General features: G+C 39.3%; 1 protein-coding gene across 1 annotated transcript in view; it reads right to left on the bottom strand.

The window, feature by feature from the left end:
- The window catches only part of CSPG4 (chondroitin sulfate proteoglycan 4), a 38,013-nt gene extending 21,269 nt beyond the window's left edge, over nt 1-16,744 (bottom strand). Inside the window, exons 1-3 of the mRNA XM_053464806.1 lie at nt 16,678-16,744; nt 8,239-8,390; nt 3,024-6,584 (exon numbers count right to left, since the gene is read on the bottom strand). Coding sequence (XP_053320781.1) covers nt 3,024-6,584; nt 8,239-8,390; nt 16,678-16,744 — 3,780 coding nt within the window. The remainder of the gene's footprint in view (nt 1-3,023; nt 6,585-8,238; nt 8,391-16,677) is intronic.
- Nucleotides 16,745-17,673: the final 929 nt, after the last annotated feature.

The raw sequence follows: 17,673 nt of genomic DNA, 5'->3' as shown, positions 1-17,673 counted from the left end.
AAACTTTATTCAATAAACAATCTTAATGCGAAGGGCACAGAGGGCATGAGAATAAAGCTGCATGACAGCCAAGTAAAAAGTTACCCTGTCCAGTTACACAAACTACAGTACCTGCCACCTCCTGTGCAGATAATACAAAGTGCATAGGGCTCTGGGATCAGGAGAAGCCAGGATAAGAATGGCAAAGGGACATTTCCCCATGGAATTCTGTAGTGGAAGATTTTGGGCTACTACTTGAAAATCCACACACAGCCACCAGAGGGTGTCTAGAGAAACAAAGGCATATGCACAGATCTGCCTCCTGTTAAAGTATGCCAAATAATTATAAATCCCAATTATTATTTCCGTTACAACTGCCTCTTCCTATACTACTTGCCAATCAAGCCTACTTTAAATCATGGTCCCATTACTGTAAGGTCACTGCATTTCTCAGCATTGGTATACAAAGGGTTAATATTTTAAAAGTGCAGATTTATTACCTGGATCTCATACAGTTTTCAGCTGTTGTTTTGTTACCTAAATGTAGCATTTTTGGATTTTATTCTCGTTGGCATTGCACACTAGAGCTTAGTGACATGATCTAACGTGATTTCCAAGTCACAGAGAGTCCCAGGACATTTTTATTGTTAGCAGCTATGCCCTGTCTGCCAGAGAACTGCACCCATATGGCCCTTGTCCATTCTCATGTGTTTCTTGCCATAGATGGTAACACTGACAAAAAAAATACACTTTGCTGCAAGGCAAACGCTTCACAGTGTGCTACTAGGTATCAACAGAATGCCTACCATTAAGCTGATAGGACTCCTTCCACAAAAGATACACACGTGCAAGGTAGAATACATATTATTATGCTGTGCTTAATGGGAGAAATAGCTTGATAATATAGACCTAATGCGTACATGGCTACAACCAAGATACTGGGGAACAAAAATACTTTCTTCAGAAATCAGGGACAGTTGGCATTTAATATATGCAGTGGTGCTTTTTTTATGTCAGTAGGACATAGATGCTCCTCAGATTCATGTTATTGGAGTATCATGGCCTTGAGTCAATAACCATGTTACTGAGCCATAGCACCTAGTTACACGTCAATATGGTTGTGATGCCTCGGAGACCTAATAACCAAGAATGCCCTTTAATGGCAGCCATGCTCCAGAGACCTATTACCAAGTGTTACAAACCAAGTGCTTCTAGTTACACCCCTGCGATATTATACAGCCTCTCTCTGAGTTTATCTATGCAATGCAGAGGGGAAACAGCTGGCAGGCATGGAACCCCAAGTGGGGAATTGGCGGTGCTGTGCTTCAGCTCACTGTTTGGGGGTGCACAAAGTGGGGAGACTGGTACCATACTGTGGCAGCAGGAATGTTGTGTTCTCTGATTCTACTGAGTACATATATGTAATATGTTACTGGTTCTATGTATGAGTTGATCACGTCTGTAAGAAAATCATTGTATTGACAGTTATATGGACTTTAGCTGGTACGACATTGAGCTATGTATCGTATATTGAAGCAGTCAACTTTGATGGTTCTTTGAACAGGTTGCTTAAATGGACTCTAGGCTACATGAAAATAAAGACGCAAGTTATAAATACCGGTACTACAAATTCATTTTGTGTTTGGCTACTTTTTAAATAACATCTCTGTTTGTCAGGGGTCTCTTTGCCATAATAAATTAATATACTGTAAGCTAATAAATATTGCGCTGAGACTACATTACAGTAGTAGTTTATTACATTACAGTATAAATTGATTCTGAAATTAAAACAAAAAGGCCTTTCAGATTATTTTATTATTGTGGTATTTTGGTGATGTTAAAATACCTTTTTATTAGTGATGCATTCTAGTTTATAAAGTCTTATTTGGTAGATGTGTGTATTGGGTATAGTTTTATAGGATATCCGCTGCATCAGTCACACATTTCTTTCAGTCTCTCAAAGTTTCTTATCTCTTATGTGTCTACTCACATAGTTGGCCTGACAGCAACCCTTGGGATATAATGCCTACCAGGATACCTTATAAATTTGCACCATAGTGATATAAAACCAATGTTAACTGAAAGCTTCTCTAAATTCAGCAGTCTGGGTTTAGATATTTATACAAGAGTTTAGCTATTAAACCATTTCCCTCAATAAAGAATAAGGACTCAACTTTGTTGAAGTCTGGACCTACGTAAGGACTTTGAAAACAGTATATAGCTTTCTTTGTGTGGCCTTCTCAGTTTCCCATGGTAGCTGTTTTGTTATGTAAAAAGCAATTTTTTCCAGTACTGAAAGCCTCAGTACAGAGCCATCTTTCCATTATAATATAAATATTATGTTTGATACGGGCTGATGAGGGAGGATTTAGGCACAAGCATGTGCTATAAACCACAGTGAGATTTTCTCATTTTTGCTCTACAGGAGGCTGAACACATTGTCTGTGTTTTCCAGGATATATGTCACTTTCATATATTGCTAAAAAAAAAACACACATAGGCAATGTGCTGCTCTGCAATGTATGCAATGTATAACTAAATAACTAATTACTTTCCATTAGTTTAGACATCGTACATACTGTAGGGCAGCAATTTCTGTGCTTATTGTAGGATTTGTAATTCAACATGTAGCTGAATGTCAGCACATTTTCCCTGAAAGCCAATATATTTACTGACAGACTTTACAGGTGGTGTTTCACAAAAAGAAATATTAACTACTATGTGAAACAAGTAAACTTTAACAGATCTGTAATTTGGTTCTTACCCCTAAAAAGCTGTATTCAGATAAAAACATTCACATAAAAACAACATACACACTTTTAAGACTTTCAGTACTATCAGTACCTGCTTCTATGTCATGTCATGTTAAGATATAATTTAACATTAATAAATAAGTATTTCTGTAAAGGATCCGGCATTCAGAAATACCAGGGAGGATATTTCTAATGCTACATTTAGTTGTGAAAGTGTTAAATTCAGCTCCTGTAACATAATTAAATATGTCTGCAAGCGTGCAAATTGGTGGTCAGGGACCATAGACTCACCAGAAGATGTTCCTTCTTGATCTCTGCAGCTTCTTCTTGGAAAACATACACCTTCTCATTGTGAATCACTCTTGGTGTTACAGCTGGAATTTCAGTGCCTACTTGTACCTGAATCTCTCCAAATGCCAAAACTTGGTTAGCCTCAACAGAGATCCTGAAATTATCCCTTCTGGCGCCTTCCACACTGTGCTGATAAACTACTTGTCCTTCTGCGAGGTCAAGCTGCGAAAAAGAGTCTGTGGGTTTCCCTCCTTTCAAAAGCTCTCCCCACCTGGGTGGAGAGATGATATGGTACCTGATTTCATCTTCTTCACGTATATCCAAGTTTGTCTCTAGATTGAGGCTTGTAGCTGTCAAAGTCCCCCTGCCTCCAGAGGGAATAGTAAGCATGGTCAAGTTAGCTATTTGAATAAAAGGATCAGATGCTTGTATCTCAAGGACTGTGGTAAGGTGGTATAATCCATCTGATACTTGTAATTGAATGGAACCCTGGTCAGGTCCATTGTGGATATAAAGGATTCTGTGCATCCTAAGGTCGTCTTGTGTAAATCGAAAAACTAATAGTGAAGGGTCATCCACCAAGACAATTTTGCCAAATGGTACACCATACCTTACTAGAACTAACTGTGCATCTGTTGTCCCTAAGTCCGGGTCTGAAAAGGCAATATCATTTGTAGTTAAAAGCTTCTGCCCATCACGGACCACGTGAAAGACCTTCCGCACCAACTGCACGGGAGGATTGTCATTGACCAGCTGGATTGACACACGGAAAACACCTCTCATCACTTCCTCTTCTTCTTCATCATCTTCCTCTTCTCCACTGGTATCAGTAGCACTACCTTCTCGTTGTCTGGATGCCACAAATGGTATGTCATCCTCTGTTGTCTCTGACCCATCATGCTGGTAAACAAGCTGCCCCTTGATGATGTCCTCATTAGTGAACTCGACTATCCCAACTTCCCTTTGACTATCTTTTCTAATTAGCACCCCATGCTGAGGACCATCTATAACCTCATAGACAAAGTTGACATTATTGCCACTCTTTAGGAAAAGATGTTCGGGTGTGATTCCTACTTCTTCACCCTCTAGTGCATGTAACAGTTGATTGGTAAGTTCAGGTGCATCTGGGTCTACACCAATTAGAATTTTATGGGTATAGACGGGGGAAATCTGGGCTCCCAATGTAACTTGGAATTGAAATTGATCTTCCATTTCCTCAGTGTTTCTGACTGTAGCTTCATAACTGATAAGGCCGTTCTGCAGATCCTGTTGGGTAAAATGGGAACCTTCAGTAAGTCTCTGGCCCTCAAGTTGCAAATTGCCTTTCCTGGGTGACTGGAGGATCATGTAGGTTAATGATGTGAGGTTGAGATCCATTCCCACACTTTCTGCTTGCAGCACCTTATCAGTGATTTTAACCTTACGCTTTCTTCCCACCCTCAGAGGGATGTTCCTTATTACCTGAATATTTGACTCCCTTATTTTTACTTGTAATGTCTTGTTATGCACAACTTGGGACCCTAACTTCATTTGGATGCCGAGTTCATCATTCATCTCCTCCCCATGAAGATCTGCAACTTTGCTGAAGTACCTCACACTATGTCTAATCAAGTCACTCAGTTTGAAGTCCTCAGTGATTTTCCATTGTCCCATGTCAGTTAGCTTCTGAACCTCCCCCAGCTTGGGATGCTCAGCTAGTTGGTATATGATTTCAACCCCTAGAGTTTCTGCATTGGTAAATATAGGGAGGTATGAAGAGGTGATGAGTGCAGATGCCCCTGGAGAGACAATGAGATTTGCTTCCCTGCTTTCAATGACTTCCAGAGCAAGGATAGTAAAGTTGGCTGAAAAACTTGTTGATGTTCTGCCATGCACCTGTATGGTTAACTGTACTTGATTCCCAGACTTATGAATAAACACTACTTTCCCCTCTTTTAAGTCCATGCAGGAAAATTCCCGGACAGCTACTCCAGGTTTGTGTTTAAGTTCTACATGGCCCTCAGTAGAGTTTCCAGAAATGGAGAAGGTCACCTTGTCACAATTTGTATCTGTGTCAGTGATTTGAATTATGTCCGTTGTTAGAGTCAACATCCTGTGTGAAATTATCCCAAGTGTCTTTCCTTTAGGAAACATTAAGTTTGGCAGAGTCACTGCTGGAAGGACATTGATTTCAAGAGTATGTTGTTGTACCTTCCTTAGGCACTCTGGAAGGTTTATACCACTTGTCACAGAAACTTCAAAACTCAGCCTGTCTTTGTGGGACTGAGATCCATCATGAATATAGTGTACTTTGCGATGGGCCACATCAAGTAGTGTAAATTTTCTCCTGGTCTCAGCACCTGGGATTTCAAGTTCAAGCAACCCATGTTGAGCACTGCCAACAATACTTAACACCACTTGAGACTTGCGAATACCTATTTTGCCTAAATCTATTGTGGGTTGGATATTACTTAACTCCAAGATGGTAGATTCCCCTCTTGTGACTGACAATGGTTGAGTACTTACTAGCGAAGTGATATAAGGATGATTTGGATTGGGTTTACAAATGGTAGATTGGCCAAGATGTGTAGTCTTGTTCAGTGGCGTGACAATAGTTGTGAGAATAGGTGTGATCGTGTCTTCATATTCTATATAGTCATCATATTCATAGTCATGACATTCAGCTGTGACATCTTTGGTTAACATAGCATCACGCAGCCCCTTTTTTACTGAGTTCACCATCAAATCTGCAAAGCAACCAATAAAGGATCTATATTCCATATCATCTGCATACAAGTCACCCAGAGGACCATCGCGCATCTTGGCCAGAATGGTCTCATCCACACCTCCCAAGTAAAGGTTCCCATGGAAGTCAAACTCATGTTCCAAATCTCCAATGGGTAGTTTAGAAAGACTCTTGTCTACTGCTAGCTGCACTTCAGAACTGTCCACCAAGATCTTAACCTTGTGAGGTCGACTGTCACTGATGTACACATTGTTTTCAATCTGGACAACAGTTTCTCCTGTTACAATATTCATTTGCAAGTGCCCTCCAGCAATACCTATGTAAAAATATGATCTTCGTGGTCCAGATTGATAAAGCAAGGGGGCACGACCTGCTCTGGATGTAACTAGTGTCAGCTGTATGGTACTTTTAGTGCTGGCATCCCAGCCAGGGAAAATCAAGTAGGATCGTGGTCCAAGGAATCCAAAGGATCTAGCCATTGAGGATATAGGGATTGATTGGCACCCCTCCCACTGTCCATGAAGCTTTACTAAAGGATTAGAAAGCAGATCAATGCCGTTAAACCTAGCCTCCACTATGCAGCCATAGAATGTGGGAATATTCTCTGTGAGATTATTAGAGTCACTTTTACCAACACCACCCAAAAAAAGTCCATGGTTAAAGTTCAGTGTATCTGGAGACCACAGGAGATCCGCAGAGCTATTAAGGTTGTCCAAAGTAATCGCCATCTTGGACTCTGTGACCACCAAATCTAGTTTATGGGTTTCCAGACTGTAATGTGATATATGTCCTATGGCATTTATCACAGACTCTCCGTTCCCCTTGTCCAGCTTGGCCTGTGAAACAGAAGACATAAAATTGAGATTAGAACATGCTTTAATGTTTCAGGTTTATGGAATACTGAATATGTGTTTGAAGAAAATAGCCTTGCATGGGAAACTGTAAAACAACTTTGCAAAGAATAGATACCTATCATACGGATATAGCGTAATATTTAGTTTAAGCCGACATACTTATCAGGCAAGAACAGAGTTTGCCCTTCAGAAGAAGTGACACTGTAATACAGTTAAAGTATTAAGCTATGGGTGCACAATTTTATACAAAGGTAGAAATCAATACTTCAGTATAAACACTATATGGACAAAAGTATTGGGACACCTGACCATTACACCAACAGGGATGGTTCACACTTTGCGCAAACAGTTTGGGGAAGGCCCTTTTCTATTCCATTGTGACTGTGTCCCAGTGCGCAAAGCAAGGTCCATAAAGACATGGTTTGATGAGTTTGGTGTGGAAGAACTTGACTGGCCAACACACAGCCATGACCACAACACCATCAAACACCTTTGGAATGAACAGGAATGGAGATTGCAAGCCAGGCCCGCTCGTTCAACATCAGAGCCTGATCTCACAAATGGGCTTCTGGATGAATGGGCAAGAATTCCCACAGAAACACACTTGTGGAAAGCCTTCCTTGAAGAGTGGAAGCTGTTATAGCTGCAAAGGGGGACCAACTTCATATTAATGTCTATGTATTTAGAATGCAATGTCATAAAAGTCCCTGTTGGTGTAATGGTCAGGTGTCCAAATATTTTTGTCTATGTAGTGTATATTTCCTAAGACATTAGGACATATTTATTTATTTGAAAAAAAAAACAGTCTCTGTAAGTGTGTAGCACTGGACCTCTATAATGCAATATGGAGAAGAGAAGCAGTTTATCTTTGTAGAAACATTTTTTTCCCTATGTGAATATATATCTGTATTTGTCTGTAGAGCAGTGTGTATCTGTGCTTAGCGCTGTAAGGGCTTTAAGCAGATGGGGGCAGCTGAGGATAATATCTGGGTTCTTCAGCACCACATCTGCTCTTAATTAGGCTTCTAGGAACAACAAGATTTATAACGGAAGTTTGTATTTGTCAGTGGTTGTGTGTGTATATTTCTAAAATTATTTTATAGCTATTTAACCCCTTAAGGACAATGGGCGGTCCCTAAACCCATTGAAAACAAGGCATTTTGAGCCCGTACATACGGGCTTTGTCATTAAGGGGTTAAGAATCTGCAACAAATAATCCATTGATCAAAAACATACTCATGGTACACATTTGAATGGCCTCATTATACAAGTGATATCCAATACAGTCCTCAAGGCACGCCAACAGGACTGGAACTACTGCTCTCTCTTCAACTTCTATCAATCTTTGTGTAGCTACTTCTCTCCAATTTCCTCACCCTGTCTTTCTATCTTTGTATCTCTCCATTTTGTCTCTTAATTGTTCTACCTTTCCAGCTGTGTGTCATCCCTTTACAAACCATCTGTCTCTTATTTCTGTCTCTGTATCCTTCTTTTCTACCCTCCTTCCTTCATCACTCCTTTCTTTTCATGTCTGTATGTTTTTATCTGTCCTAATCTGTCACTGCCATGTTCATCTCAGAAAAACCCTTCACTATTGTCCCTGTGCATATTCCGAATACCAGTTTTATCTGCTCACCCTTATGGTCCCATTGGCAAGCTCCACTAGCAGATATTGATTCTCTCCACTGGCCAGAAAGATGAGGCCGGATGTTCTTGTTGTAACAAATGTCACCTGGAGCCTGGAGTCCACCCTGTCCTGGATCTGGGAATCTGCTGTATTGTGTTGTCCTACAAGAAGCAAGTAACAAGCCATTACATTATGACAACTGATGTGCCAACAGATTCTGTGGCGATATTCAAATAAGGAAGAGTAATACAAATAACACTAAAATTGGCAATATACAAAACCGGCAATAACAGTTACATACTTAAGACACATTAATACAAAAGGAGAAGAGTTTACAATTTTAACTTATCACACATGCATGCAGTATATGTATATATAAGACAGAATGTGTGCTTGTATCACGTTGTTAGTGTGTTGTAGTGTGCATATATTACTGTTGGTATGCGTGCTTTAGTGAGTGTGATAGTGAGTCATTTTCTTTAACAGAAGCTCTTTCATTTCAGTTGGAAAATATTATTGCAGCTTTTCCTGTTTCTTAAACTCCTGGGGGTGCAGTGTGAAGGGGTTCACTCAGAGTCACTCAAACATAGACATACACAGAAAAGTTGAAAGAAAACTCACTGTAACATACAAAAGAGATGTTGTAAGAAAGCACACTGATACTACACAGACGCAAGTCATCCGCTAAAAATACAATCACATACATATATTTATTTCAACAAGCAATTCTCACAAAACTGCAACATATACCAACAAAGTTATAAGGTGCTAAAAGTTTAAGGTTAGGTTACTGGCTGTAAAAGTCATGGACTGCAATGAAAAAACATAGTACTGTACAATGATTCATCGTAATTAGTGGAATCTAGTATATATTGCATGTGCAGTGTGATTCCCTATACCGGGGAAAAAGAAGTGTAAGTAGCCGAGGGTACTATTCAGGGTTGGGCTGTAAGCTGTTACTATATTAGGATGTATAATAGCCAGTGTGTAAGTGCCAATACTGATGATTCAGCGTCCGTGAGTCTCAGGGAAAGCGGGAAAACCACATAAAGACCAAAGATCTGCAGAGTATCGCTTTAATAACCACTTTTCTTCCCGAGCACTGCAGAGTATTTCTTCACTAACCCTTTCCTAACCTGATGTTCAGAGTGTGCTTAACTGCAATTAACTTTGCTCCATTGAGACTCTCACTGTGCACTGCTGCCAAAATCACTCTCATGGTAAAGACTTGCATAGCATCACCTAGTTAACTATTCAACTACCAAAAACAGGAAAGCTAAAATGACCCATTAAAATACAGTAAAAAAAACTCTGTAAAATGACATGTATGATGTATCAATTAACCTTCTCCCTGGCCTGAGACATATAGTTCAATCCATTTGCAAATTTCAACAGAGCAAGTGACAGGATCATGGAGTGATACTCTGCAGGTCCCCCTCAGGAATGAAAGACGTCTTAGAGAAAGTTGGAAAGTTATAGTGTGTATAAATAGCGAAGCTGTGAGGTCACCGTGAATATGTTGTGTCTGAGTGCAGTGAGGGAAAGAAAACTGACTTTGTGTGTGTGAACAGCAAAAAAGGGCAGGGCCTCCAGCATTGAAGGGTTAATTCTGATACTTATTGCTGTTACATCCAACCCAGAGACAGTTTTAATATACATTTATAGGACATGTAAATTATACTATATATTTACAGATGATGCACTTTTTAAATAAGTGGGCAGTATGTATATAACTTCAAAATGCACTGTGGGTTCCTGGGAGGAGATGATATGTGTTAATATTAGATACGATGACATTATATATATATATATATATATATATATATATATATTGTATACAAGGATAAGTGAAGTAATAAATTATTACACAACATTAAGGAATTGCACATGCATCTTCTTAGATGCACACGTCTCATGCTCTGTAGAGCTGATTAGAGGGGCGATATTGAGGTTTTAATGCTACAAACCTCTGAATAGCCATAGGTGGTTCAGCCCCCCATGATAACAGCTGTACCCATTTTATATAGTCTTTTGTCCTTTACCTTTAATTATATGACAGTTATCTGGGGCATTGATAACTGGGCCTCTATCCAGTGTTGCATTTACCTTTGGGTCTGCCCTCTGTCCGTCCTAGTGTAGTGCCTTCAGGCCTCTGCCCTTCCATTGTCAGCATCTCTAATACAATAAAAGGCAAAGCACCTTTTAGAAACAGAGCACCAGGATATAATGTCATATCCAGGCACTTTGTATCTTCAAGTGCAGCGCCTTTTAATGACATCTATGGAGGCTGTTCTAAGCTGGGACAGCATCCATAGAGTAAAAATGTTGATTGGGGAGGTCAAAGATCTCCTAGTTGGACAAGTGTGGGATACTGCCTCTATCATATCTTACATCTTTGGTTTGTTGCTTAGCGTATCATACTATTTCTGTTTATTTACATATAGTTTGTATTCATTTTGTAATGATACTAATTGGATACCACTTTCCTCAGTTTCTTTACCCTAACCCCCTTTAGGTGAGAGGCAGACAGGAAAAGAGGGGCTGTGGCAAAGAGAGAGGAGAAATAATGTTAGTTTAGGAGGGGTGGTGGGGTTCAAGAAGGACAGAGCTGATGAGTGACTCAGGTGAATATGATACATCAGGAGGGTTAGCAGGAATAAATCATGCAGATAACTTTCATCTTTCCATAAGCTATTTCAAAATACTACTGTTATTCTACCTCTTCAATAACGCACTCTCAATATTTCATAGATTCCTTCTCTCTCTCTCCCTGTCTCGCTCTCTCCATATTCCACAAGCCCTCCTCCCTTCTCTTCTCCTTGTGTCTTTTTCTCACACTTCCTTTGTCCCTAGTAAAATATACACAATAACGCACCGTTCCCTTGGGAGAGTCTTATTAATGTTTTGGGGTATTTTTAGATGAGGAAAAGGATAAGGAACACATGGGCAAAGGTTAAGGAGGAAGAGATGGAGGGAACAGAAGAGAGGAGGGAGAGAGTGGGGTAGATTGATGGAAGGAGTGGTGAGTGCAGTAATTGCTGCAAACTTATTCTCACCAAACTTAAATATTTTATCCCCCTATTCACCCTTTGCTTGCTCATCAGCCCCCACTATTCTCAGCAAACACTTCCTTGCCCTCTATCTTGGGAATTTATCCTTAATTAATTTGACTCTAATTTTACCCCTGACCACAAAGACTTCCCCTGAGATGGAAAAAGAGATGAGAACAATGATGCGATACAGGGGGAATTCTGTGGGTGGGGAAAACTATTTACAATATGGAAACCTAATAAAGATGTATATAGGCTCCTAACCTGTACGCATTTGTGTCTTCTAGTGCATTGTTTTTATCTAGCTATATCCCATACCTCTCTACAAACAGTACACTATGTCAGCAAGTCCTTACAATTAACAGCATGACTGTGACATATTACTGACAGCACGCAGACCACTTGATAGCTTGTGTGTATAGGTGCATGCATTAGTATGAAATTAACTTGCTATAATGAACAATGCATTATTGTTGGGTGTAAATCAGCCCGTTTAGTCTGAACAGTGGTAATTATTTGTGCTTATACACTATGTGACCTGATATAGATGATTCATGTGTTGTATATGTTCTATATATACAGTATGGTTTGAGTATATAGAGGCGTTTAGACAGTATGTGTTGTGTCTGTATGGTATAGTATGTGCCGTATACACAGGGAAGTCTTTGTGCTCTAAAAAACATTCTCCTTCACCTCTTTCTTTTTCTCTCTCAAACTCCTCTCCTTCGCGCCCACTTCTCTTCCTCTCCCCCCACACCCTCCTCCTTCAGGTTTCTCTGTATAATTCATGACCTCACAGTTTATGTCCAGTTTCTGTCCCAAAGATTGTGTCCAAAAACTACACAGGAAATGTTCACACATCAGCGCAGAAATATATTCAAACACAGGAGTATACTGACACATGCAGGTACAGATCATATGGAATCAATAGACAGGCTTGACATACCATATGACTGCACTGTGTTATGAGAATTATTTTACCTTAGTAGGGTTTCTATGGAGTTATAGGACATGTGCCCATTCGTTTAACTGGGGTTTATGCTTAATGTACAAAGTGAGGCCATATTTGTAAAACCATAGCGGCTTAACCATAAGGCCACTTATACCCATGTCCATTCTGGGCGGAGGGCATGTGCCACAGAAAGAATTAAAGGGCACATGAGGCATAAATCCTTTCCTATTACTGAAAATTTAGATAAATCATTTCTGATAAAGAGATATAAGGCAGATGGAAAAAGTAAACTCAGCTTTTCTTCCTGATCACATGTATACAAAGATTCCCAGGAAGACAAAAAAAATGATGGAACGAAGCCCAAGCAGTCATCTAATTCATTTGCAGACGACCCAGAATTGAAAAAGCTTCTGGTCTTATGCTTACTAAATTATAAATGATATGGTATGTGAATGTAGAATAAAGGGTGCCATGAAAGGATATAAAAGAAGGGCATTACAGAGAAAGCAAGAGCCGCATACAACCATCATTCCATTCCATCAGGTGAAGGAGCAGAATATAAGGATCTGATGAATACATTATTATACAGTATTAACAGCCCAGCATTTAAAATGCACCATAGTAAAATACCAGGATATCAGAATAACTGTGTCAGTGTTTCTTAACTATATCTAGCGAGTTACTAGGCAGTAACCAAGCAAATGTGATTTAATGTGATTGGTGGATATTATGGTTTGGTGTAATGGAAATTATAAAAGCATGCATGTAACTGAAGGTAATTGTAGTCTGGATATACCAGACAAAATTGCCTTTAAGCTCTGGTGTCTCCTGTCATCAGGGCATCGACACTTGTTGCTTTAATAATTAAATATGAATGTTGGGAGCAGTCATGTTGCTGCTCTACAGCTTTCTTTATAGCTTGAATATACAGTCGTGTCCTCCATGATGTCATAGAAAGCACAAGTGCTCCCTGTAGCTCCATTGTACTAGTTTCTACAGTGTTTATTATAAATCATTGGGACTCATGCTTATCTTTATAGAGAACTAACTAAACTACCTAACTAAACTATGGCAAGAGTCCCAATTTAAATAACCCTTTTCAGATGTGTGTTATTTAGGCCTCTACCTCACCATTTTTGCATCCCTGTTTAGAGACTGGTATGAAAACGGTATTTACAGAAAGAATTGCAACCTGTTACATTAGCTATATTAAAAGCACGCACACAAACACATAGTTTAGAGCATTCATGGAACTGTCAGGGCCACAGACATTTGTGTTGCTAATAATCTCTCTGGCTGTCTCTACAGAGGGTCAACTCCTCTGTGGGATTATATAGACTGATTTTGTGAACCTTTGTTGTGGGGTTTAGAAATTGAGTTATATATAGACTATATGTTACGCAATACTGTACAATTTAAATGGGGTGATTAAACACATACAAAACAAATTCACAAAGACACAACAGGAGTTGAGAACTCAACCCGTGAGCTTGCTATCTAGCCTTATGGTACTTTTACACAAGGTTCCTGGCAGGAAAGGTGGTTTTATGAGGACCCCACTTGAGAGCTTACAATCTAATGATAGAAAAAAAAGAGATGAACACAATGATGAAAGAGAGGGGGATTCTGTGAGAAGGAGACGTATTCACAAAATGTAGACCTAATAGACAGCGGACATCTGTGTCTTCCAGTGCATTCTTTTTATATACCTATATCTCATACCCCTTTACAAATAGTACTTAGAAAGTCCTTACAATTAAAACCATGACTGTGATATATTACTGACAGCACACAGTGTGTATATATATATATATATATATATATATATACACCATTGGGTATAGTACTCAGCATGGACTGTAAAGTGATCACAGCAATAGTCTGAAAGTACCATTGTATAATCATCAACGGAGCTGCTGAAGGGCGTAATACTTGGGTGTAGTCATTGGGTGTGTTAAAGCACGTGAAAAAACTAAATTTGGTCCTCCTCCCCCAACACCAGTCTTTGAAAGGAATATTTCTTACAGAGGAGGAACATTTAACGTTAGGCGTGTGGTGTGGTGTTAGACTCGTCAAACAAACACAGACCCCTCTGTCTGCCCCACTCACTCCCAGACACACCCAGATGGAAAAAGTGAGCCTGGCAACAGGACTGGAGAACATTGCCTCCCCCACACACCTCCTACAACTCCCTGTCACTATGTGGCATTAGGAATCACTGCTAGTTAGACCTCGTGGAGTCAGCCAGTCAATGTGCTCGCCACATGGTCTGAGATTCATGAGTTAAGCATGTCGCTGACAGTTCGTCCTACAATACTCACACAAGACTAAATGTATAGCTCATTAAATGCCTTGTTTTATGTTGTTGAACATTTTCATCACTGTGTACAAGATTTAACAAAATATTTTGATTTGTGTTCAAACACATGGATTGTTTGTGTGTTAGAATCAATGACACCTAGGTGTGCTTTCCATAAGCGAAAAGGGGCGTCAAGCAAGATGTGTGTTACAGAAGGGCGAAGGGAACAAAGTGTGAGAAATCTTCTGCTTCTATAACTTGAAGTGAGAAGAATGACAGTTGGATTCAGATTTTCTATATTGTGGAAAGGAAACTGAGATTAGTAGTGCATGTTGGAAGGTGAAGAGAGCAGAGTGATGGAAAGCTTTGTATTCAGTAAGGAAAGAGGGTATATTGAGCAGAAGCTGTACACCTACTAGGTGAGAGTAATGCAGGAACAGGGCAGCTGTGCATATTACAGAAAAATGTTCTTACAGAAAAATGTTCTGTATATGAATCAAAAGCAATGAGCGATATGATAATAAATTATATTATCAATTTATTATATATATGATATGACAATGAAGCAGAAGAATAAGAGATATCTGCAGATTGTGGGTTGTGGATAAGGAAGCTGAAAAAGAATGAACTATAACTAGGTAAAGTACAGTGGTACATTCTGCTGAGATAATTGTATGTTAATATGAGATATAAAAAACCCTGTCTGGTCACCGGCCTTCTGCAACTTAGTTATAATGAGAGGGTAGCATGGAGACAGCTGAGCTAAACAGTGGAAAATATTTGTGTACTTCATAAAAAGTGCGAGGCGATTCTCTATCTCATAGACAGAAATTCACAAATAATTGAATTTTATATTCTTACATAAATTTTTGCACAGGTATCCTTGCATAGATTCAAATGGAAAAATAGATAAAAAAAAAACCCAGTGCTACATTTTCTCAGTTATTATTATTATAATATTGCAATTTAATTCAAATTGATGTCTGGCATTGATTTCAGCTCAGAGTGTTATACATATGTTCTTCAGGTAAATATAAGTACAATACACAATTTTAGCTATTTAGTTTGCCTGCTATAAAATTTCAAAAGGTTTTTGGTCCTTGGTCTTGTCTTATGCCATATATGTTTAAATTACCTTGCTGTAATAACTTTCACTACCTTTTCTGGGTGGCTTTTCCTTGCAAACTGGGAGCTAGCTATTCATCTTATTGATATTGAACAACAGAAAAATCTATCATTTCTAAGTAAAGGCAAATGGATATGATTGTATACCAAGAGAAAACAGAGTATTAAGTTGAAGTTTATACCTTTTATTTGGCCAACATAGAAAAAAAGATGTAGTTACATAAGCTTTCGGGACCTTGGAGGTCCATCTGAGTTGGCCTTATAAAATGTATCACCTTCGTTTTTATATGAAAACGTTATCATATGTATCTGCCAACTTTTCATTAAAGTAATATTTTACCTTATATTCAGAGTAACACATATATTAGCATTTTTCAGAGAGTGAAGATGCATATGAAGTAGTTTTTACTGAATGAAGAACATAAGTAACGAAGAATGGAGTGACAATGTCACACATCTGTTCTGAACAGCAGAACAGTGTAACGTATGTATGTGCATCTCATTTAAGAAAAAGTTGCAACACTAGACATAGCCATCGATCTGATTGGTACAAGATCAGAGTGACAGCTGTATATTTCATTGAAAGCCAGTAGCGCATGGAGAAATAGTGGTCAACACTGTCTCTTATTGATACAAATTGATTCAAAATGAGTGATAGTCGTTAAGCTTATAGGTCATAAAGCAAATTGAGAGGTAACCATGCGTTTTATTGGATGGCTAACAGGATAAGTGTGAGATAAATGTATTCTATGGAGGAAAGTGAGACATAGCTGTACATCTTGTAGAGTGTTGAGAACTATGTGTGGTTGTTATGTCAAAGTTACAGAGACAGAGACAAAGCATAAAGAGGTAAATGAGTGATAAAGTTGTGTATCTTTTAGAGTGGAACACAGCAAAAAGTGGCCTCACATGCTGCAGAGAAAGAGCGGCAGAAAAGCCTGTCAAAATAAATCTGTTTATAGAGCCCCCACCAGCATTTCACAAGATCTTTCCCCCAACTTGCCCCCATCCCCTAATGTTACCTTTGATTCCCATGTCTCGCAGAACTCCCCCCAGAAGCAGGAGTAGCAGCCAGTGTCTCCCAGCCATCGCACAGCTACTGCTCACTGCAGACACAGTGTGAGTGTATGTGAGGAACTCACATTTCACTGGGGTCCCTCCCTGTCTGCTTAACCCCTACTCCACATGCTGTATGAGAAAGATAGCTTTAATTCTGACACATAACTGTTTGTATTACACTGCAAGCCAGCTTTGCAAATTACTTTTAACATTACAATACACCACTGGCATGTGTAAACCCATGAATAGCTGTGTGTCTGCTAACAATGTACCTGTGTGCGGAATCCTGATGGATTTTATCAATGTGCTAGAGGACCGTGTACAGCTGTGTTTAGTATATGGACCAAATGTTTGCGCTGCATAAGGGCTTTGATGATTAAGTCATATTATTTTGTTGTTAAACATGTGCAATATATATAAAAAAATAATGTTGCACTGAGGGCAGTGCAAAAAATAGTTTAAAAAAGGGAAGTTTATTTCAAAGGAGAAATAATAGAACAGAAGGTTATAATCAAAAAGCTAGAAGGTCAGGGGATCAGGATTTCCTGTCATATCCCGGCGCACAACACTAAAGCCTTGCCCACCGCCTTCCGCGCTCACCGCACCGGAAGGACACAGAAGAAGAGCCAAGAGGAAGAACATAGAGGAGGAGGAGGAAAAGGAGCTGTAGCGGGAAAAGTGACAGTGACAGAGGAAAGGTAGGAAGACATTCAGTGAGAGTGGATAAGTAAATGTGGATTGGGAGTCCCATCACTATATATTATGCCAGACATTACATGACTATGAGTATGAGTATATGAATGAGTGAATGAATGTTTGTGAATGAGTGTGTGTGTGTGATAGCATGGATGTGTAAGTGGGGGGGCATGATAGGAGTGTGATTGCTGTTAACAATCATATATATATACATATATATTAATATTGTTATTGCATTTTTTTGTCCAATTTTGGTGTGCATC

This window comes from Spea bombifrons, chromosome 4 (assembly GCF_027358695.1).
Source record: "Spea bombifrons isolate aSpeBom1 chromosome 4, aSpeBom1.2.pri, whole genome shotgun sequence".
Classification (NCBI taxonomy): Eukaryota; Metazoa; Chordata; class Amphibia; order Anura; family Pelobatidae; genus Spea; species Spea bombifrons.
The sequence above is the reverse complement of the archived record's forward strand: the minus strand, read 5'-3'. Positions and strand labels throughout refer to the sequence as shown.